At 37.6% G+C, this 23,872-nt stretch overlaps 1 protein-coding gene and 1 pseudogene across 9 annotated transcripts in view; one reads left to right on the top strand and one right to left on the bottom strand.

Annotated features, from left to right (window-relative positions):
• The window catches only part of UTRN (utrophin), a 505,421-nt gene that overhangs the window by 371,874 nt on the left and 109,675 nt on the right, over positions 1 to 23,872 (bottom strand). For all 9 annotated transcript variants that reach the window (XM_077895925.1, XM_077895964.1, XM_077895934.1 and 6 more), the window contains 7 exons: positions 11,677 to 11,769; positions 10,159 to 10,236; positions 9,724 to 9,816; positions 9,240 to 9,412; positions 6,771 to 6,886; positions 5,525 to 5,685; positions 900 to 1,103 (listed from right to left, as the gene is read on the bottom strand). In XM_077895925.1, coding sequence (XP_077752051.1) covers positions 900 to 1,103; positions 5,525 to 5,685; positions 6,771 to 6,886; positions 9,240 to 9,412; positions 9,724 to 9,816; positions 10,159 to 10,236; positions 11,677 to 11,769 — 918 coding nt within the window. The remainder of the gene's footprint in view (positions 1 to 899; positions 1,104 to 5,524; positions 5,686 to 6,770; positions 6,887 to 9,239; positions 9,413 to 9,723; positions 9,817 to 10,158; positions 10,237 to 11,676; positions 11,770 to 23,872) is intronic.
• LOC144289592 (U4 spliceosomal RNA) lies at positions 22,646 to 22,774 on the top strand (annotated as a pseudogene).

Raw genomic sequence — 23,872 nt, 5'->3', positions numbered from 1 at the left:
TGATTTGTGAGCTGCTCACTGAAGAAAAAAATCTTAATAAATTGTTAATGCCTAATAGCAGTGCTGCAGAAAAAAGGAGCCATGTAGAGCAGAAATAAAATCGACTTTGATCCAATTGTTTAAGCTCTGAATGTAGGAAATAAGCAGCTGGCCGGAGTAAAAAGGGGAACAGATCTAAGGGGACAGTGTGATATCTGATAATACCAGCTATTTTTAAATAAAGGCTGATTGATTATGCTACTGATTGTGAACATGGGATTATGAAAAAATAGAATAAATAAAACACCATGTTCACCCAAGAGGAACTGCTTAAGAAATATTACCATTTTCTATTATTTTCAAATCAAAAGAGCAAATAAAACCTGTTAATATACCGACACAAAAAACTACTTAATCATAGGAAATCTCCACATATAATCAAATTGTTATACTATGATATGCATATTTCCTCAAAACAACAGGAAATTTTCATTATATAAGATTATATAGGAATACTGGATATGACGTTTGCTTATTGTGCAATAAATAAAAACAATCACTTTCTAGGGAGCACTCAAAATCTAAAGATTTGGTTTATTCATTAGCCATGCTGTGCTTTAACTATAACAATATAACTATAACTTCAGAAACAAGCAGTACTAGAAATTAATTTTTGTCAGTGGCTCCACAGAATATATATAAGTCATGATAAGATTAAAATCTGAAATCTAATTCCAAGGCACAGTTAATCACCCACACCAATTTTATAACAAAGCACTATTTAAATATCACAAGTCCTAAAATATGGCATGATCTTCCTGCAGAGAAGTCAGTAAACAACAAACATCAGGGTAGCTCCCCTGATTAAGGTACAGACACCGTGGTAGATATATCCTGTTCATCAGCTACAGATTATTTACTTCATGGGTAGTAAACTGCTCTTTGACTTCTTCTACATCATCAGAAATGTCATCCTGCTCCTGGAAAGTGTCCTCGGCAGAAAGCAACCAGGTCAGCACTTCCTCCAGTGCTATCTGATAGCTGTCCAGATCCGTGTCAACTTCAGTGACAGTGCTGGGGGTTTCAGCTCCGGGACACTCATGTTCCTCCTCTGGCGCTGAGCTCTGGAAAAACCAACCCAAGAAACATCCACAAGCATCATGAAAATGAGAAGGTGTTCAACAAAGACACACTGTATGGAGAACAGTAAGGGAGGTACTACCATGACTCGGGCATTCATCCAGTTCTCAGAAGCTGGGCAAGCAATGCCATGAGCTCAGCAGGAAGCATTTATTAAGAGTGCCAGGAAGGCAAAGAGTACAAAAGTAGAATGCACTCATGGATTCTGTACTCAAGGAAATTCTAACGTAGTTGAATCACTTCTGAACAAAAATAAAATGGCTATTAGCAAAGTGATACATTCCATGGATCCAACAAGGGATGCTATTTGAGTTCACTAAGGGCTATAACAGGAAAGTTATATAGTGAGTCTGGAACATGTTAGGCTTTGAAGGATGGATATAATTTAAAGAAAAATAGAGACTGGGACTCTGCTTTGACCCCCAGTTTTACTAAATAGCATTTAGCATTGCATTTTAGACACTGAAACACAGCCACACATTCAGGTGGGTGTATGCACTTTGTATTTCGAAGCCAACAGCCCTTGACTTTACTTACTGGCCTTTTTTTTGAGGACCCATTCAATAAAATTATCTCAAGCTCTTTCTAAGCAAAGCAGTATTTTCTCATATACCTTAGAATCTTATAACCAAACCAACTCTCTCTCTCTCACTCATCGGTTCCTATTCAGAACAAAACTTCTTTAAAATTTGTGTGCAGCCTGCCTCCACTTTATTACCTCTCATCCACAATTTGTACTTGTTTCACACATGCAAAATGTATAGAGAACAATATATGAAATCCTCATGTATTTTGCACCTATGTTTTGATAACATTTTCTTTTACTCCAGTTTGGTTTTGGTCCTCATTACTCACCTGAAAAGGCTTTGGCCAATGTCACCAATAACCTTCCCATTGAAAAATTAATTTTTCTAGCATCATCTTTAGAGTGACCATGTAATTAACCAACAAACAAGAACATTTTTGGTAATAATGGTGCTAGACTACCCACATAAGCCAGAACTATTCCCAGAGATCTGATCACCCTATGTTTCTCCCACATGGCTAACTACTCCCTATGGTCTTCAGGGTCTCTTTTCCCTGCATCAGTAACACTACATTGGCTTTCCTCCTGGTTAAATAGTATTTGTCAACCTCTAATACATCTCCTCAAAATTAAGTTCCGGGCCCCTTTTTCTTTTCTGTATACTTTGCCTCAGCAGTCTCCTTCATCCCCCTTGGAAGGGCACTTAATTCCTCCAGCTACAAACTAGGGAGCCTGCCTTGGTTTCTCTTTCTTTCACCTCCCATATTTAATGTACAAGCAATCCTTACCTTCAAAATCTACCTCAAATCCATCCAGAACCTTCCATCTCCACAAAAACCAATGTCTGTTATCAGAGCTCAACTGCCTGCTAACCACTGTTACCCACATTCCCATCTCTGCAATCCATTTGTCACAGAGGAGCAGAAGCATCTTTGGAAAACATAATCACATCAAAAGACTTCCCTGCTTAAAATCTTTTGTTGTTTTCCCAATGCGCTCAAGAAATAGTTTAAAATTCTTAACAGAGTTTACCAAAATACTGTGACAGCAAGAAATAGTGTGTGTGCATGTGTGTATATGTGTTGTGTGTATGGGAGTTGGATTTCAGGGAAGACTTCTCTGAAAAAGCCCCATTGAAATAGAAAAGACAGGAAAGCTTGCCACGTAAATAGTAGGTGGAAGAACATTTCATAGACAGAAACCCACATGAACAAAGTCTTGGGGAAGGAGAGACAATGTCCACCATGACTACAGTGCAGTGGCCTGAGATGAACTGCAGAGGTAGTCTGGGTCTTGTAAACGAAAAGAAAAAGATGAAGCCTTTAATTAGCATGAAGGCTGGAACAGAAAGAAAACATACACCAAAAACATTTTGGTGGAAGAGTCAAACAGACCTGGTAATCCATATACAGGAGTTAAAAAAATCAATCAGGGAGCAGACAGACAAAACACTGGATAATTAAGACACAGATGGTGCCAAAGACAGAGAAAGGAAAAATGAGGTAGGGTCTATGGAGATAAAATAACCCTGGATCATTTAGTACCAAACTTCTAGACTACAATGAGGACATCTGAGAACAAGGACAGTCAGTGACCAGCCAACAGTCACTTAGATAGGCACTAGGATCCATCAGAGGTAAGATGGAAGGTGACATTTAGCTGCAAATGTTCAGAGGGTATTAATTCAAACACGAGATGAGACTTTCAACTGAAATTTTCATCTACAGAGAAATGCAGGAAATATTTGCTGACCACCTAATGCTCTACAGCATATGTTTGTAGGAAGAGCCAGAGAGAGGAAGGCTGGCTATCAGTGATCACTGGGAAGTAGTGGGTGGCAAACTCTATCAAAGAGTAGATGATTAAAACTTGGTCACATTTTATTTTTTCAATTAACCTAATTCAGCCTCTACAGCATTAATGAAACTATGAAAATGAAGAGGTTAATGTTAATATACTTGCTCTTAATCAAACAGCAAATGGCTTCTGCAATTCTTCTCATGTAATCCTGAGCACCAAACAGAAATGATTATTTTATCTACATATCCTAAAAGGCAAATGAAATTTCCTTCCTTTTTAAGAATGGCCTTAATTGTACAAAGTAAAATATACTATCTTTCTAACAAAAGGAACCCTGATCCCATAACGAAATGATTTTAAAACCAAAAGGCAACCTTAGAAGATTATCTGAGTCACTTAGCAGCAGGGTACATCATTAATAAAGGATAATAGCTATGCTACTCAAGACAAATGCTTCTCAGCATTTTTTTCAGTCAATTATAAAACATTGGGGCTTTTCCTCAATATCACTGGACTTTTCAAAACTACTGAAGAGTCCTGGGTTCAGAATCTGGCCCATCTCAGGACACCTGAGCGGCTCAGTGGTTGAGCATCTGCCTTTGGGCTCAGGTAGTGATCCCGGAATCCTGGGATCAAGTCCTGCATCAGGCTCCCCACAGGGAGCCTGCTTCTCCCCCTATGTCTCTGCCTCTCTCCCTGTGTCTCTCATGAATAAATAAATAAAATCTTTTAGATAAAAATAAAAAAAATAATCTGCCATCTCTTGCCCTCTTTCCTTCAATAAGTTATTTTCTTTTTCTTTTTCAATATGCTATTTTTTTAAATGGAGAACATAAAAGGATTGGCACCTACTACCCAAAGAATATCTGAAATAATAAGTAAGTTCTCTGAGCCTTGGAATATGAAAAATAAGTGCTATGTCAATTCAAACCAATGTCATTATATGAGAATTAACTAACATTTTTTTAAAAAGAACTTGTTCAATGAGAATAAATGGCAATGCCAAAACAAATTTAGAAGGAAAAGTTACAATGATGATAGCTGCTGCCTATTGAGTGTCTATCAATATCACTGTTAGGTGCCTTGATTTACCTTTAAAAGTAGGTGGCTTTATCCAGATTTTTTAGCTAACGCTGTGGTTGAAAAGGTAAGTAAGCAACTCAAAACAAACAGTAACAGGAATAAATTTTGAGCTTCCAAGCCCATGCTTTCTGCCTTTCCTTTCTAAAATGTATTTCTTATCATTTTGAAATCCATGTGTATCCCTTAGTTGCTAGGTTGCTACACTGTTGGACCGAATGACATTTTTTTTTTTCCGAATGACTTTTTAAGGTCTCATTCAACTGTTAAGATTCTCTTATTATATGAATTGAGAGAACTAGTTAGACTAAAACAGAGTAAGAAAATACAGATTGATTCAAAACACAATATTTCAGGAAGAAAAATTCATGACTTTATATCTCCTCCCAAATATATTCTGATGAATAAAACTACTAGAAGCCTTTAATCGAAAACTTGCCTAGCAGCCAATTGTCAATTACTCCTCTTAAATATAAGAGGAAATAAAGCTTGTATTTTGATAGTCTTTGTGAGAATAATGATAAAAATCTTTTTTTTTTCCAGTGGCAAAAAAAAAAAAAAAGAAAAAGGAAGATCAGCAGTTAGAACAAAACTAGGCTAATGCAGGAAAACCATCTTCTTCGGCACATGACAACAAAGATAAAATGAACAGATGATAGGAAAATTTAGGTTCTTTTCTTTTTTTTTTTTTTTTTTTATAATTTAGGTTCTTAAGCCTATCATGCAGCAGCATGCTCATAGTCCTGGACTCTAACTCCAGCCTTACTATGTGAAATAATGTATGTTCCTTCTCAATAAAATCAGTTGAGCTACAGTTTTCCATTATATGCATGTGATAAATGACAGTGTGCTGATAAACAGAATTTCTTATACCTATGTAAGCTGAGAACCCAAGATGTTCTCAGTCAAGAAGAGAATCCTCTGACAGTGTTTTTATCTAATACCTAAGAGAAAACAAATATAGTAAGTCAAACTTTTTTAATAAAAATCGACCTGTACCTGTATACTAATCTCTCCTTCTTCACATTCTTTCTTATATTTCCGTGGGAGTGTCTCTACTTCACGGATGGCATCTAGAGTGACTTGCTGAGGAAGCACCTCAAACAAAGATGTTAAATACATAATTATGGATTTCTTGTCAGGAAGTTGAACGGCAACATCTAAAAGTGGAAGGAAAGAAGAAACAGCTTAAATTAGATGTCCAAAATAGGTGAATTGCTCAATATTAGCTATAAAAGAACTACCCTCAATACCCATAAATAATACCAGCATATAATCTTTCCAATACCAGAGCTCAGTAAATTTCTATTTCAAATAATAATAAAAGGGACAAAGGCAAAGATTATTTATTTCGTTCAGTAGCCCATTTCTTAAAAATCTTCCCTAAAAGCTTCCCCAAAATGTTCAGATTAGCTACCATTTAAGATGACACGGACATCATTTATAATATGAAAATAAGTCTAGGGCAGCCTGGGTGGCTCAGCGGTTTAGCGCCACCGTCAGTCCAGGGCGTGATCCGGGAGACCTGGGATGGAGTCCCAGGACGGCCTCCCTGCGTGGAGCCTGCTTCTCCCTCTGCCTGTGTCTCTGCCTCTCTCTCTGCGTCTCTGTGTCTCTCATAAATAAATGAAAATAAGTCTAGAATTCAACTCTGTAACATCTGTAACTAAAGTTTTCACATCGTATGCAAGAAGATCAGATAAAAATGCATTTTAATTAAATAACCCAAGATTGAACTGTTTCTCTAATAATTATGTTTTCCTAAACCTTTAAATCTTATGCTTATATCAAGTAACTATTTTCCAATGATGTAATTCAATTTCCTCCCAAACTATCCTACAAATTAAGTACAATAGTACTAATAGCTGGTCTGCAATAAAATGTCTTGCACCATAATCCAAAAGAAAAAACACTCCACAATCCTCATTATTTTTTCTAAAAAGGAAAAAAAAAAACTATTTTCCAAGTATTCAAAATTGCACAGCAAAATCAAGGTTGAAATTAAACACTGGGGCAGCCCGGGTGGCTAAGCGGTTTAGCGCCTGCCTTCAGCCCAGGGCATGATCCTGGAGACCAGGGATCAAGTCCCACGTTGGGCTCCCTGCATGGAGCCTGCTTCTCACTCTGCCTGTGTCTCTGCCTCTCTCTTTCTCTCTCTTTCTCTCTCTCTCTCTCTCTCTCATGAATAAATAAATAAAATCTTAAAAAAAGAAAAAAGAAAAATAAATTAAACACTGAACAGTACCTTCAGGATCTAACAGCTTTTCAATTCCCAAATAAGTTTGAGCTTTGCTGAAGGCATGTTCAAGTCTCTCAATTGGGGACATTTTGACAACTCTATCCCAGCTGAAGAGATCAGGTCTGAAATTATAACGCAAATAAAACTGAATGAAAATGAAATATGTGAACAAAAGTAGTCATTGTTATAATTTAATACATTTCAGTTTTAGGTTATTTTACTTTTACTTGTAAGTTTAAACAAAGAAATTTTTATCTTTTATATCTTAAAAGCTTGTTAAATATATTTTTTAAAGTAATTTACAATATGAAAACAATAGGTAAAACATTCTAAGTTTCTTGTGTTGGTTTGGTACACCTATTAAAATTTATGAAGTAAAAAAAATAAAATAAGATAAAATTTATGAAGTAACCACAGAAAGATTAAATATGGCCTAAATTATTCCCAAATAGAAAAAAAAAAAAAAGAACCTATCCATATAAGACAACAAAGAAAAAGGATACAGAAAAGTTGAAAGAAATGAGAAGCTTGAAACAAGAGGTACAAAATGAACCTAAATACATCAATTATTCCAATCAATGCTAATGGACTAAATTATCCAACTGAAAGACCAAGATTAGCAGAAAAGAAAATCCAGCTCTGATCTGCTTACATGATATTCCTACAACAAAGCCCTGAGAGAACTTCTCACCAATCATCCCCCTCCATACTACTATTATATAGTATTTCCTTTTTATCTTGATGTTCTTTTAATTCAGCAAACTGGATATTATTGTTGCTCTGACTTACCCAAAAGTTGATCATTTTCTTTGAACTCTATCTGTTCTTGCATCTTAGACCACTTAATTTCTGGGCTTTGCCTGCCCTACTCCCACACTCAGTTCCTCCTCTACTTCATCTCCATATTCCTCTTACTCATTCCACTGCACCCACTGACTTCCAACATGCCAGGTACCTCCTGCACTCTTACCTAATATATTTTTCTTCAGCATGTTTACCATTTCTATATGCTATATCACCTACATTATCTTTTTTTTAATTGTCTTCCTCCTTCTATTTGAATGGAAATTCCAGGAGGACTGGGATTTTTGCTTGTTTTGTTCTCTGCTGTGTGCTCTGTATCCAGCATATAGAAAGCACTCCACATATACTTGCTAAACCAATTAAGTAATAGGGAAAAGTTTTGGCTAAAATTCAAGTTCTTCAATAACATCTCTAAACCAGCTAGGAAGAGAGGCCAATCCTCTTAAACTGATAAGGGAAAAGTAGAAGATACTTGGGAGTGGGAATTCTTTAGTAGATAAAAAGTGTATGAAAAAAGCTACAGCAAATAGCAGTCTTGGGGTAAACAATGAAACCGCTCCATTATGTAAAACAAAACATTCAGCTCACTATCACTAATTCAAATCAATATTGTATTGAAGGACTAAGCATAAATGAGTGGGGAAGAGAAGAAAAAAGGACAGAAGAAACTATTATGATTCATAGATAATCTACAAAAAAACCCTTACAGAAACATTTTTGGAAAATTTGGAAAAATTTAAAAAGTATCTAGATCTAAGACATAGAAAAGTCCATTGCATTTTTTATATATCAGCAAAAAAGCCTCTAGGAAATAGAACTTGAAACAATAAATAATTTACATATAATAAATTTTGCCTTTCACATTTAAATCTTGATGCATCTAGAATTTACTTTTGGGTATAGTGAGGTAAGGATACAATTTACTTATTCACATATGAGTAACCAGTTGTCCCATACTATCTATTCATCTGCTCATCTGCAACATCAGCTCAGGGGTATATCAGGATGGAGTTATTTCTGAGTTCTTTACTCTGTTAGGCTGATCTATATGCAACTGCCATTCTTATTGTCAAAACGGTAAAATGTTGGCAATTTCACATGACTCAGACCATTATTATATTGTATTTATTTTTAGTACTACATATATAGTCTTAATAAATATAGCTTCATAAATAATTTTACATCTGTTCAGAAGGTACTTCAATCTGGTTCTTCTTCAGGAATGTCCTGGCTCTTCTTGGGCCTCTAGTCTTTTGAATAATTACGTGTTTCACACACACACACAAAAAAAAATCAATTGTCTTTATTTAACTGAGATTGCACTGAATCTCTAGTTTCCCTTCAGTATGAGAATGAAAACTTAACACAATTCATTGTATATATTACTGGTTCATGCTGAATAGTGGGACTGAACATGTGAATTATTTTACATTTTTTAAACGTATAAATATGTAGGAGAAACTGTGGACACTGCACTGTGGCATTTAAGTCCTATGGAAATAATGACTCAGTGGATATTTTCTTCCATAATGTTTCTTTTCTTAATGTTTAAGGGTGTTCAGAGAGAAGAGTGGTGGTAGTGGGGAGGGGGCTTTAGTCAGGGTAGTAAGGGAGAGACAGAGAGGAGATACAAATTTGTAAGGCCCACATCTAAGTAGGATCATATCTCACTTATGTCGGTGCAGCACAGCATTAAAGGCCAGTCCATCTGTCCAGCTGGTGGTGAAGTTGAGGACGTTGACCTGGCTGTACGGCCTAGTAGACTGGCGCACCCAGCTCAGTAGGATCTTCTCACTGTTTGTCTGCTGCAGGTCTGACATGACATCTTTCATGACATCTTTTACCTGTTCAAAGAAACCATGCTGTCTAGAACTTAAAACAGTTGCTGCTATCATGTCCTTAAATAAGGAATATTCCATTAATTAACCATTATAGATCAAGTAACTGATCCACAAACAAAGGAGGGAAGCCTCAAAAGAAACCAACCTTGCTAACACACTGATCTCAGATTTCTAGCCTCAAAAACTGTGAGAAAATTAATTTCTGTTGTTGAAGACACATGGGTTGTGGTACCTTGTGATGGCAACCCTAAGAAACTAACACACAAATGATACATTTTCAATTTCTATTAAGAAGTAATTGAAAATTTCCCCACCTGCCAGTGCAAAATGATGCTCCAAAGTAATCCCAAAGTCAGTTTGTGATTTCCATCTACAATGTCAGTTCCTCCTATATTCACTAAATCCACCTATTAAAATAAAAAAATGAAAAAATAAACTCATAAGACAATTTTCCCATAGAAGTCAAGATTTTGTTTTGGCACCTTTGGACAGCAATATAAGTGAATAAAAGAAATTTCACTTTAGAGAATCAGGTAAACCTAAATCTCAGAAATGTATTATTTATACAATAGATCAATAAAGTAATCAGAAAAAGGAGGACTATTCCTCCACTTACAGAAAAGGCTCAATACTTATAAGAAAAATGTTTCCAAAACTCAGTTGATGACAATGCACAGAGCAGGTGGCTGGTTTGACAATAAATAATACTGATCGCACCAAAGGCCCCCAAAGTCACAATGCACACTTACATTATTCTGATGCAAAACCTGCAGCACTCTGTTGACATTATTTAAAGCATGTACCCTTGTGGAACCACGTTCCTTTGGCTAGAAAACAAAACATGAAATCAAATGAGACAGAACTCTCCACGTTGCCAACAAATACAGACCCTGAGATGTACACAGAACAGCTCGGCGTGCAGAGCCCCTCTCTGCCAAGAGCTCTGGCTGGTTTCTTGGGCCACCAGGGAAGCTAATGTTGACAGAATGCAAATTATCCCACTAACATCCTGAGATGGCAGGGAGGATTCAGAGGCACTATCCCAGATTCCAGGTAGCATTACAAAAGCCCACTGGGAAGGCAGGAAGAGCCATCTGGGGCAAGGTGATCTGGGAGGTTCCTTTCTGCCTCACTGGCCAGGGAATCTTATCTGAGAGAGGGATCAGCCTCTCCAACAGGTACCTCCCCACCATCTGGAAGGCAAAATGCAGACTATAACACCTCACGCTTCGGCAAGAAAGGAATTCATCTTCAGGAGTGAATTTCTTTATACCTTTTATAGTAGTTCTACCTCTAGTATTAAAGTTTGTGGGCAGCCAAGGTGGCGCAGCGGTTTAGCACCACCTGCAGCCCAGGGTGTGATCCTGGAGACCCTGGATCGAGTCCCACGTCAGTCTCTCTGTATGATGCCTGCTTCTTTCTCTGCCTCTCTCTCTCTCTGTCTCTATGAATAAATAAATAAAATCTTTAAAAAAAAAAGTTTGTACCCATAAAATGCATCCTCTACATTAGTGGAGTTATTTCTGTGTGAGTACAAAGCACCTGCATGTAAAGTAATAGAGTTGGGTTTGATGAAAAAAATAAAAACAAAGAGAATACTGAAAAACTCAATAAAAATAAATGTCATAGCTTTTAACAACTCTCCAAGAGTTTATTAAATAACATTTTAGGGGTGCCTGAGTGGCTCAGTCAGTTAAGCAGCTGTCTTTAGCTCAGGTCATGATCTCAGGGTACCAGGATGAGCCCCATGTCTGGCTCCCTGCTCCAAGAGGAGCCTGCTTCTCCCTCTCCCTCTGCCTCTCCCCCAACTTGTGTGAATGTGTGCATGCTCTCTGTCAAATAAATAAATAAAATTTTTTAAAAATGAATAAATAACATTTGAATATGTTTTCTACAACATCTAAGAAAACAAAAAATTATTTTCTAATGTGATATCAACTAATATCATATCATATATGATATCATATATCAACATATCTAACTCATATCAAAACCATATGCCCATTTTCCATATCTATTCTTCTCTGTAATTCTCTCCTGTGCTTTCTGAGAGCAATAAGTATAATAAATAGTTTTACCTTTGATAAAAAATAGAGGCCTCTATAAAAGCTTCAATATTACACTATCAAAGACTCATTGAAACACCTTTTTTAAAAATGTTCCCATTTGGGCCTTTACATTGTAAGTAACCCCCAGAGAATCTTCAAGTATCAGTAATGATGAGAAGACACTCCATTAGCCTGGTTCTCAAAGAAGACTCCTCTCACCAGTGATGTTCCTGTGAGGCCTTCCAGAAGATCCAGGAGCTTCCTTCCATCTTTGAGGTCTGTGAACATATCATTGATGGGTGGTTTTCCACTCTATAAAAGAAAAAGTAAATTATCAGTTTCTTCAGCAGCAGAAATTCCATACATATGTGGCAAATAAATGAGTGGTTTTGGGTTTTTTTCCAATTAAAAGTCTGGATGGGCAGCAACTATTCAGCTTTGCCTTGTATGGAAAGAAATGTAATACAGAGAACTCTGAAATCCAACACGAATACTTTAAGCTGAATGCTATAAATTGCATTATTCCTTATATAAATTGCATTATTTCTTACAAAAGGAGTAAATAAACCTATAGTTAATGTCCATATGCCTTGACTATGGTGTATATTCCTGAGAAAGAATGATAAAAAGATGCACTGAAAATGTAAATGAGCATATAGCACCCGGGTGCAGAGGCCAATGAAAAGTGTGCAGATTCTCTCATTCCATTACTACACTTTGCATTCACAGTATGATGGCGTCTTGTGGCATTTCCATTACGGGAACAGGTTATTTTGTCCACAATTTCAGCTCTCTGGTGCTACACCTATACTTCTAGCTATAAATTCTAAACAATTATGACATATTAGGCTCTGTGTCTAAAGTGAGGTACCAGTCCAGTATTTTGAATCGCAAAGCTTATAGAATTCCTAAACTCTCATCCCCCGATTGATAAATAGCATCAATTTACACTGACCAACAGATCCTAGTGTCTGATGCCAGAAAATCATAGCCACTGACAGGCAGATCCTATGTAATATGATGGCTGTATGCAAAAGGATGATTACTACACAGAAAATCAGGAAGCCTCAGTTTTGATTCCAGTTTGATCATTAACTGGAATTAAACTGGTAAACCTAAATCAACTGCTTAACCTTCCTCTAAATCACAGGCTAAAAATCCAATAAATAAAATTATGTGAAAATGTCTAGACAACTATAAAGCACAATGTAATAAATGTGACATCACTATCAAATTATTCCTCTTTAATATGAAATCTCCACAGAGATTAATAGTTCTAGTTCTGTCAATTATAAAGATATTTTATAACTGACAACTATTTCATCGTCTTCACTTTTCACTTTAAAAAAACATAGGGGCACCTGGGTGGCTCAATTGTTTAAGCTTCTGATTCTTGGTTCAGATCATGATCTCAGGGCCATGGAATCCTGAGATGGAGCTGGTGTCAGGCTCCAAGTTCAGGGGAATCTGCTTGAGAGAAAATTTTCTCCCTCTCCCTCTGGCCCTTCCCCACAAGCTCATGCTTGAAATGGAGGATGGTAAAGGGAGCCATTCTGAGGTTTCCTAAAACTCAGTCTTTTCCATTCTTTCTCTTCTTCTGATTTTTTACATTTTTAATTCAGTATAAAGTATTGTCAACTAATGATGACTAGCATGGCTTTTCGATAGTTCACACGCTCTACATGAGGAGAAGTAGGGTAAAGTTTTCACCACAGAATCAGTCAAAAAATAAACTATGACTTATTTGTGTCTGAAACAAAGCTGCTTTTCTAGTCCCACCTGCCATTCTGGTGAGCAGTGACGGTGTCAGGGACACATGGATTATGTCCATCAATCATAATAAAAACTGATTTGCATGATGTGGGAGGTAGGGCCTAAGGGTCTGAAGGTGATACTTCAGGAGGCAGAGCAAGGAAGAGCTCTTTGTACACTGAGACATCCTACCTGCCATCAGTAAAAGCAAAGGGAAGAAACGGCCCTCATCATCTACTACCTCTACTTCTCTCTAAACCACCCGAATATACTTTAGAGAACTAACCACCAAATAATCAGATTCCCTTTCAGGGACAGATGAATAACTCTGCTCTGAGAGTGAAAAGACAAGAATATAGATAAAGCTCATGCAAGAAGCAAAGAGGGATATATCTAGGCATAAAAAGGATCTTAAAAATTACTGATAACAAGTGTTGCTAAATAATGTCTTCTCAAGTCCACTATCCATTTTCAAACAAATAAAAAAAAAACATAAACCAACATAATATAAATATAAATATTAGTCCATACAGCAAATAATTATGGGCAACTAGGTGGCTCAGTGGTTGAGCATCTGCCTTCGGCTCAGGGCGTGATCCCAGGGTCCTGGGATCGAGTCCCACATCAAGCTCCCCGCCTGCTTCTCCCTCCGCCTATGTCTCTGCCTCTATGTCTCTCATGAATGAATAAATATAATCTTTAAAAAAAAAAACAAATAATTATGAATGGCCATGAGCCATGTAACTTTGGGCAAGTTACTTGGCCCTTCCACATCTATTTGCTCATCTGTTAAGAACTAAAATGACAGATGTTCAATAAATGTTTGATATTATCATTCATTTTAGGAGTATAACTTCAGTGTTTCTACTGCCATAAATGTGCCATAAAATTTCAACAATATCTGAAGGGATGAAAAAAGCAAATAAGCACTTCATCCCAGGCAAGAATATAAAAGCGATTCTGAGCTGGAGTACACATTAGTGTCAATTCAAAGAGGAAGATCTTTTAAGTCCCAAATTCACTAATATGCTGACCTGGAGAGATATAGCCCATTCCAAAACCATGAACATGATAATACTGGAGCACACCACACTGTGCCATAGGTCTGTACCATGAGACAAGCCATAATTCAACAGCAAACTCACTAGATTCTTCCCTAAATTCCACTGTTTGTTGGACGGCAAAGTAGGAGGCCTTAAGAAGTAGCATCAATTTCTCTAGATGAGACACTCTTTTCCTCTCTCGCTTGTCTAGTTCTTAGTTTACTGAGCAACAAACCTTAAGAAAGGCTCCCTCGGAGCATTCTGTTGAAACAAACATGACCCAGGCAGGGTCCTGTCCTTCTAGAAGTCAATCATTCACACAGTATAACCAGTGCCCTTACTTTCTTTAAAAACATTAAACAAACAAAACCCTACAGTAACAGCAACACAATTTCTTTATTTTGTTTCCAAATTTCAGATGAATGTTGATGGCAATCAGGAAAAAAACGTGTTTTGTGCTATGTCCCTTTCTCCAACACTCTCTAACTCCATGCCAGTGATGGTGTTATCAGTATATATTCCTACTGAGAATCCTCAAAAGGACTGCACCTGCAGGATAGCCAAGGAGAGGAAAACACAGCCTGTGAATCTCCTCACTGGACAAAGTAAAAAAAAGGTACCTGGGCTCCTACGAACCCAAAACCGTGGTTCAAAGCTTACACAGAAAACACATACCCAAACTCACCACACACATGGCCAGTCACTGCAAAATATTATGTATTCCTGACAAATACAACTTAGGAATGTCCCATATACAGATGGAAAGAACCAGACTCTGCCAAAGAGCAAGTTCCACTTATCACCCAAGACAGTAACACCTGCACATACAATTATTCAGTGCTCTGTGCCCTATAAGGTGAGGTTGGAAAATTTCTGTTGTAAAGATCCAGAGAATGCCTAGTTTAGGCATTGCTGGCCAGGTGGTCTCTATCAAAACTACTCAATCCTATTGTCATATGAAAGCAGCCTAGACAATACAGAAACAAATGAGCCAATCATAATGATGACTATATTCCAATAAAACCTTATTTGTCGACTCTGAAATTTAAATCTCATATAATATCCATGTGTCATGAAATAATTCTATTCTTTATTATTTGCAACCACCTAAAAATGTCAAAACCATTCCTAGCTTGTGGACCATACAAAAACAGGCAGTGGAAACATGAAATGTTCTTAGGCAGAGTAATAGCAACCACTTAGATATGTTCTAAGAGATTTAGAGAGATTTAGATGTATTAGTTACATGTATTCATTATTTCTTGATAATAACATTTAAAAGTAGGGAAACGAGAGAGGTAACGTGACAAGTGAGAGGGGAAGAACCAGGATCTAATGCTACAGAATCTGGTTCCAAATGCATATTCTCAAAGTTTGTACTAAGCTGTCAATAAAATTACAAGGGGATGAGAGTGTGACATACAAGGAAGAAAATACTTAATTGATCAGGGATAGAATACAGGAAGTTATATTTAATGACTTCCCAAAGAAAGCAACAAAATATATATCAGATTTAAATGAACTCAAAATGAAGACAGTTTTTTTTCCCAAGCACACAGCTTTAACATGGGTCCCACCCTGGAAACTGTTTGGAAATGTCAGAGGTCATCATTGAATAAAATTAAAAACTGATTCATCCTGACAGTCAATCTCTTATTTAGATTTTTAATTTTTTTGCAAAGACATATTTGCAGAGACTTCTCTGACAGAGAAAATACAGTTTAATAATTCAATCAGACAAATATCTGGTAAATACCCCCTTTGTGCTTGGCCCTGCAGAAATGCCAAGTTCAGGCCACCCTCTTTATTCACAAGAGAGGGTTCTCATAGTTTTCCAATAAACACAAAATAGTACAAATGAACAATCTTGGAATATAGATAAGTTGTGGGTCACATTTAACCTTAAAAAATTGAAAAAGCAACATGATATGGGTCCAGATGACAGATGCTGCAAGTAACTAGCACTGGCAACTTCCTCCTCCAACCCTCTTGCCCTGTACTTCTGTGCACTCTCCTGACACTAGCTTTAACCCCACCATTATGACAAGAGGGACCAGCATTAATACCAGCAGCTGGGACACAGAAGCTTCTGGATTTAAGAGTGTCAGAGGATAGAAGCAAACTGTCATCACAATGCATGAGGAGCAGCCAGGGTCTGCTGGAGGACAGCGGCAGAGAATACTGATGGCAATATGTGACAGGACAACTGCATGAAGCAAACCCGATGGGCTCTATCACACCCAGAGAAATCAGCCCAAAGGCTGGCAGTAACAGCCAAGCTCACTTCCAGCCACCGGCAGCCATGCAGGAATCCCAGCTCATTGTTGGCAAGACTTCTGGTTTTCAAAAGAATCTGGAAATCTCGGGATCCCTGGATGGCGCAGCGGTTTGGCGCCTGCTTTTGGCCCAGGGCGCGATCCTGGAGACCCGGGATCGAATCCCACGTTGGGCTCCCGGTGCATGGAGCCTGCTTCTCCCTCTGCCTGTGTCTCTGCCTCTCTCTCTCTCTGTGACTATCATAAATAAATAAATAGATAGATAGATAGATAGATAGATAGATAGATAGATAGATAGATAGAAAGAATCTGGAAATCTCTATTTATCTGTGTAATCTCCTGATATTTGTAGTTTCCGAAAACATGGTGCCTATCAACAAATTGTGTCCACAGGCATACCAGATCATCTCCATGCAGGACATAACCACACAGAGGTGAGATGTAAGTTTATTCAACAGTGAGTCCTCTGAGGAATTGACAAACTCTGTGGAAAGGACAGACACACACATGCACACACACACAGACACCACACCATCCGAAGACTAGAGAACATGACTTAATACAAAACACCAGCAGTCATTAATGGCTCAAACCAAAACACAAAGTAGTTGCTTCATATCCTTTTTTTTCCCCACTCACTCCCCACCTCATGTTTCTACCTCCAAACACACATTTCAAACGTAACCACTTCCCCTTGTCATCATGGCTCCTGCAGGACTAGCCTAAATGATCCCTTTGCTTCTGCAGAAGAGCTAGAATAACTCTAATTATAGGCAAAGGACTCCCATGAAAGGTAAAGACTATCCAAACTCCCAAGTAAAAGATCCTCTGGGTTCAGGTCCCCACCCTGTCTCTAATCTGACACTGTCTTTTTTTCCTCCTTCTTCGATACTCCCAAATCACAGTTATTTCCGTCACAGAGGCCAAGGTTTTCAGCAACAGCACTAGTGCTAAAAGAAATTTTAAAAAATCTGCAGAAGATTGAATAAGAAAGTAAAATTTAGGAAGTGCAGTTTGGAGTTCTTAAAAGGGCAAAAGTGCTAATTATGTATATCAACAACCAATCAACCAGAGATAGAATTGAAACTTGGATTTTCCATCTGGAAGACTGATCAGTGCCTTCTCTCTGGGGTGCTGGGTTGACACTGACCACCGGAGGCTGACAAATGCAGGGCTTGCTTTCAAGGCCCTCAGAATGCAGACGTAAACAAAACCAGTATCAACACAGCATGCTGAGCACATTAAGAGGGACTCGTGAGCTAGTGTGCTTCTGCCAAATTTGTACCGACAGATACAGTACACAGACAGAATCTGTCCTATGATTTACCTAATCTCATCATAAATAATTAAGTTACAACTGAGCATAATAAGATGAGTGAAAACAAAAGTTTTTAAATGCTTTCACAACTAACATCTCATATGGTATCTTAGAAACAAATAATAAATTTGGGCTCTTTGACACTGTTGAGCTATTTCGTTATTTGTTTATGCTCTATTCTCAAAATAGGATTTGAGGCAGCCAATGCAATTCAGTTACTATTCCCACTGTTTACTGTGTGTGTGTGTGTGTGTGTGTGTGTGTGTGTGTGTTTGTGTGCACGCGTGCACCCGCACACGTGTGTATCGTATTCTTGGATATAAATGGCATATACATATATTAAACATATACTATATAGCATATATACCATATATACCATGACATATTTGCATTCTTCTCAGATTCATCTGAGATTAAGCCAATGTCCCCAGCCTCTGATAACATATTATAAGCTTTAGCATCCCTCTCTTTTATTCTTTTTGATTGTTTTTGGCAAAGGGTTGGTTATTTTCAAAATTCAAAAGAAAAAAGCAATTTAACTTAACATTTCTTTTAATATTTTTAAAAACAGAATCTTTCATTTATGAATCCCAAATCTTAGCACTGATGCAAATGTAGCATCCTTTTAGCTCTTGTAATTCTTCATTTTTTAAAGAGTCAGTAAATCTATCAGTAAGCACCATGAACAATGCCATTTTGGTTAATTATGTTTATGTATGAATGTATTTTTTAAAGTTTTTGTAACAAAAATGTTATGCTTTTTCTCGTGGTGTTGGGATTAAATGTAGTTGAAGAATATTTTCTTTGGATTTATTCTATCTGATTTTTTGTAATATGTATTATTGCATAAAATAAATAACAGATTACAACAAACAATAGTATCTCTAGCCAAGATTAAATAAGCAAACTGATAAAATTAGGCTCATCACAATTATAAAGTCATAGCTTCACCAATGAAATGAAGACCTCTGATGGTCAGTAACCATTTTATGATTCCACCCCATAGGGAAAGCATGAAAGCAGCATTTCTTTTCCACCGGAAGAGTGAGAGCAGAATGAGTGCAATGAAATGCCTAAGGAGGTCTTTAAATACCTTCCAAAGGAAAGCCAGCAAGATTGCTACAGTCAAAGAACCAGTGAGCATGTGGCTCTCGGCCATTCTTTTTAAGAATTCAAGGTGGTCAGCACAAGTTCTTAAGAACTGAAAACGATGCCATTTAGAAGCTTCCTTGGAGCTAGGAGGGAGGGAGGAAAGAAAAGGAAGGAGAGTAACTGGAGAAACATGGCTCAGGTCATCACACTAGCAACACATTACAGAGCAATGATTTATGCACTATTCACATAGGAATCAAATCAATGATTCCTTAAAAAAAAAAAATACTGTAAAACGCAAGTAGAACCGAATAGTATCTTTCTGAGAATCAAATTTTTTTTTTTTTAACTTTTTATTTATTTATGATAGTCACAGAGAGAGAGAGAGAGGCAGAGACACAGGCAGAGGGAGAAGCAGGCTCCATGCACTGGGAGCCCGACGTGGGATTCGATCCCGGGTCTCCAGGATCGTGCCCCGGGCCAAAGGCAGGCGCCAAACCGCTGCGACACCCAGGGATCCCTCTTTCTGAGAATCAAAAGTCGTACAGCATGTAAAAAGTTTTACCTTGATTTTGGGTAAGCGAAGTAACTGCGATAGGGCTGATAAATCCAGATGATAAGTAACCACACATGAAGCTCACACAGCTGGCAGCCAGAGGCAGGGCCAATTGCATTATCCAGGAACAAACAACCAGGTGAGGTCTACAGGCTGAATAAACCCGTCCCACTTGCCTACCAGGCAAGGTCTGTAACAATACAGCTCATTCCATATATGTACAACTGGCAAAGCAGTGGAAATGTTTGTAGAGTGCTGTTCCTCAAAAGATAGGCTACCATGGGGCCAGCACAAGGCATTCATTATGATACTGATAATGATAATATTAAGGTAAATAAAATGACACTGTATTTAATAAAGGAGAGGCAGCTGCCCTGCCCTTTCTTTCCCCTTACGGTCTTTCCTTAAAAACACAACAGGACCAACTTTTTGGTCAGGAGTTAAATAAACTCCCAACTCCAGCTTTCTAATTCAAGATAGCAAAGACTTCAGAGTAACTCTGGAGTCTCCCAAGAGAAAATACACAAGAGACCCAGGCAAGGTACATCCACTTGTTCTCTCCAAGAGATAAGTGTTCATCATTCTTTCTTCGACTTCACTGCATATTTGTGTGAAGTTCTGTCCAGACATTCTGTTTGCATTCACCCAATCTCATAGTAACAGTCAATAATAATAAATTATGTTTGCTCTGTAGTCTATCAAATAGAGGTTTTTTTTATTGGCAGGATTTTTTTTTTATTTCTGCAACAGATGATAAAAACAAAACTAACAGCATCAACTCTCCCACTTCCCCAACCAATCTGGCTCCACTCATGGTTGGCAGGTGACTACCACATGTAGCAATTGGAGCTAAAGGATTCCTAAGGTTAGGTACAGCTGAAAATGGGTCTACTGTCTCCTGGCTCTGTTTAACTGAAAAAGCTTCTTTCCCCCAAAACTGTCACCTCTTCAACAATGCTGTCCTTACAGCTCACTGATCCATACTGGCTTAGGCCTACCACCCCTGCAGCAACCAGAGCCCATTTCTGAATGTGGAACGGTAGGGTCGCTCAGGCTGAATGGAAAATCAAGGTACAGGTTGGCTCTGTTCACCCCTTTGAAGGGAGAAGGTGAAAAGGCATTTCCCCTCAGCAGGTCAATCTCAAAACTGAGCCTTAGTTACAAACACTCAGCAAATACTATCAAATTTGCTTAACAATTACAACTACTAATAGGCTCAGTCAAAATCATTTATTAAGTACTCAATACGTACAAAACACAGCATATTAATTTTTTTTACTGTAACCACAGTAACCAGATGAAAATGATTTTGCAAGTATAATATTTGGAACCAATACAAACAAAAGAAATCAAATTGAATGAAAACAAACAATAACAACAGAACCAAATTTACAGAATGTAGCCAAAACATAGCTTGGAACTGTTTAGGAATGCAGAGTGCATTTTATTGTTTGCTTTTTAGGGGTAATGGTGAGAAAACATACACTGAAACTTCTTAAGGAATCAGCTTCACAGTTAACAGTGTCTAAAACAATTAGTTGAGTTGCTGTCCTCATGTTCATGAAAATAAATCAACAGTGGACCCAATGTGTAACTCTCAAAGCTCAAATCTCTACTGTGGATGCTACAGATTGTCACACAGGAAGCCTGTGCTGTCTCCTTCACAAGACTAAAAGGAAGGATGAACATCTACAGGCTGCTTTTCTTGCCCCATCTTCCACAAAGCTCCCTACACATCTTCTGCTCTCATTTTCGGGACCATCAACTTCCAATGTAAAAAGAGAAGAAAACAATGAGACACTACAAGCACTGTCCTACTGTCTCCAAAAGGAACACCTTTGAATAGCTCTCCACATTGAAATCTATTTTTTTTTCTTAAAAAAAAAAAAAAAAGGCTTCATAGATTTCCTTTTCTGCTCCATCAATTCAAATTTCAAGTTTGGAATTTAGTAATTTATATGAAAACTTGGCTCATCTTTGTCTTCAAAAAGAGAAAGGCAGAAATCTGCCCAAACTGAAGTTCAGCATTTTTCAGTTTGCACATTCTCTGCCTAACCTTTATTTGTTAAACCTCTTTTGAGAATCGCCTCACCAAACTGATAAAAGAGCTTCTGCAATTTGTACATCTCAGCTCTGCCAGATGAGCAGCTCTGAAAGTCAGCCAAAGAAAATGCAGGCTGGGAGTCAGAAGAAAGTTCCCAACAGTGAAGCAATGAGGCCATCGCTGCCTCCCTTGGGAGACCAGCCCACTAAGAAACCAGACACTCTCAAAAATGAGAGGGAACCAAACACTCAAGCTTTACCCACTAGACAATGGAATAAAGTGGGTTTAATGAGCCAATGCTTTTTTTTGCAATTTCTGTTTAAAAATATATGTGTAGCACAGACCAGGGATACCCCAAGGTGGGGTTTACCTTGGACCCAATGGGTCCTAACTTAGCATTCCTAAGTAATTATAATCTTCCATAATGTTTCATAATAATGCCTCAATATCTCTTAGCAATATGAGGAGTAATTATGATCAAGTGTGCTTTATAGCTAAAGGAATAAAAATCAAGTGACCTGGAAAAATTGGCTAATAATTTGCCTGAGGTCATAAATAAATGAGCAGCACATCCAGGAATAAGTGTTAAATTTCCTAACTCTTAGCACCTTTAGATAATCACTTTCTCTGAGCTCTTCATAACTTTTTAAAATCCAGCAACCATAAGTTATTCTACACTGGGTGACTTCTCAGAATTCCCAAACTCCAAAGCATATTTCTATAAATATTAACAAGAATTTGCAGCAAAAAGAATATATATTTATAGTGAATGCTGTCTTAGCTATCATTTTTCTTGATATAGTGAAAAATCAAAAATGGTTTTAGATCCGTATTACTGAATATTCTCAAGTGCTTCAACAATCCCTTATCCAGGAGTGAATTGAGCCAATTTTAACTTTTAAATCTCATTTTTCAACACCAAATTTAATAGGAGGATCCTACTTGAAGAATCCTATGCAGCGAATGTGAGAATCATGAATTAAATCCAAAAGGTGATTTAACAATCTTTCCAATGCAACTCCAAATAAACAGGTAAATAGGGAAATTGCATAGTTAGACTTGTTTGTTCATTTTTTGTAAGTAATGCAGCAAAACATATTCATATATAGCTTTGCACAGTGGCAGTATCGTAGCCAATGAGGTTTATCCAAGGCGCAATTATTGCTAATTGAAAACTTTTCCCAAAACGTATTCATATCCATGAAGTAACACCATTTATGCCATTTTGCACTCAATTCTTTACTCCTACCTCTTTCCAATATAACCACTTCCAACTGGTTTATAGATATAAAGTATAAGGAACTTAAATATGTTTCTGTCACTATCATTCACTAATCTATCAAGTCTATAAATGCTCACTGGGGGCCTCCTAAATGCCAGAAGTGGTGCCAATGAACAAAATAAACAATCCTTGCACTCATGGAGCATCCCACTGTTTAGGAGAGGAGAGACAAATATTTTCAGGTGCAAATATTTCAAGTACAATTCTGATAAGTGCATCAGCAGATAATGCATTAGGAGTATGGAGTATAGAGCATATGCATATCTTACCCTAGTCTGGGAGCTCAGAAAAGGTATCTTGGGGAAATGACATTTAAGCTCAGGCAAGAAAGAGAAGGAGTTGGCCAAGAAAAGACGGAAGAAGGAGCAAGGGTAGAAGCCATGAGTAGGCTCATCGTGATGGCTAGAGCACCAAGAGGGAATAAGAGTAAAAGCAAAATGCAATCAGGAGTGGATTGGAGGTGGCAACAATTTAGAGCCTTAAAAGCCTGAACAGTGGGCAGTCACTGAAAGATTTAACTGAAGAGAAAGGTTATTGAGACTTACACTTTAAGATCACTCCGGCTACTCTGTAGAAAGTAGAAAAGAATAGGTAAGGGGAAGCATGGCATGACAGAACCAGCTGGTAGATTATCACAGTGGTCCACGTCTTCAGGGATAATTTTCAGTAAAAAAAAAAAAAAAAAAGGGGGCAGTAAAATCTTGACTCTCATACACATGTGACTTTAACTCATTAATTGACAAGAGAACCAGTGAGGTGTTAAACCGGTCCAAAGGAGAATTCAAAACACAACATGTTTATATGCAATAAAGGAAAGCAGAAATAAATTTACAACAGATGCAAAAATAGGTCTAGCCAAGGGACAGCAATCAATTGCACTCCACCTACTTTGCATTTTATGGATAAGAATCATTTGCATTATTATCTGTTTTCTAAAACTCTCAAAGTTGTAGAGCTGCTCAAAGATAAGAGAATGCCAATAACCCAGAGGTCTGAGTTTGACAGAATTCTCACTAATCTTTTTGCCTATCTTAAAGTCTTTCACATTTTTT

The sequence above is a fragment of the Canis aureus genome, chromosome 1 (assembly GCF_053574225.1).
Source record: "Canis aureus isolate CA01 chromosome 1, VMU_Caureus_v.1.0, whole genome shotgun sequence".
NCBI classification, from domain to species: Eukaryota; Metazoa; Chordata; class Mammalia; order Carnivora; family Canidae; genus Canis; species Canis aureus.
This window is presented reverse-complemented; position numbering and strand designations above follow the sequence as displayed.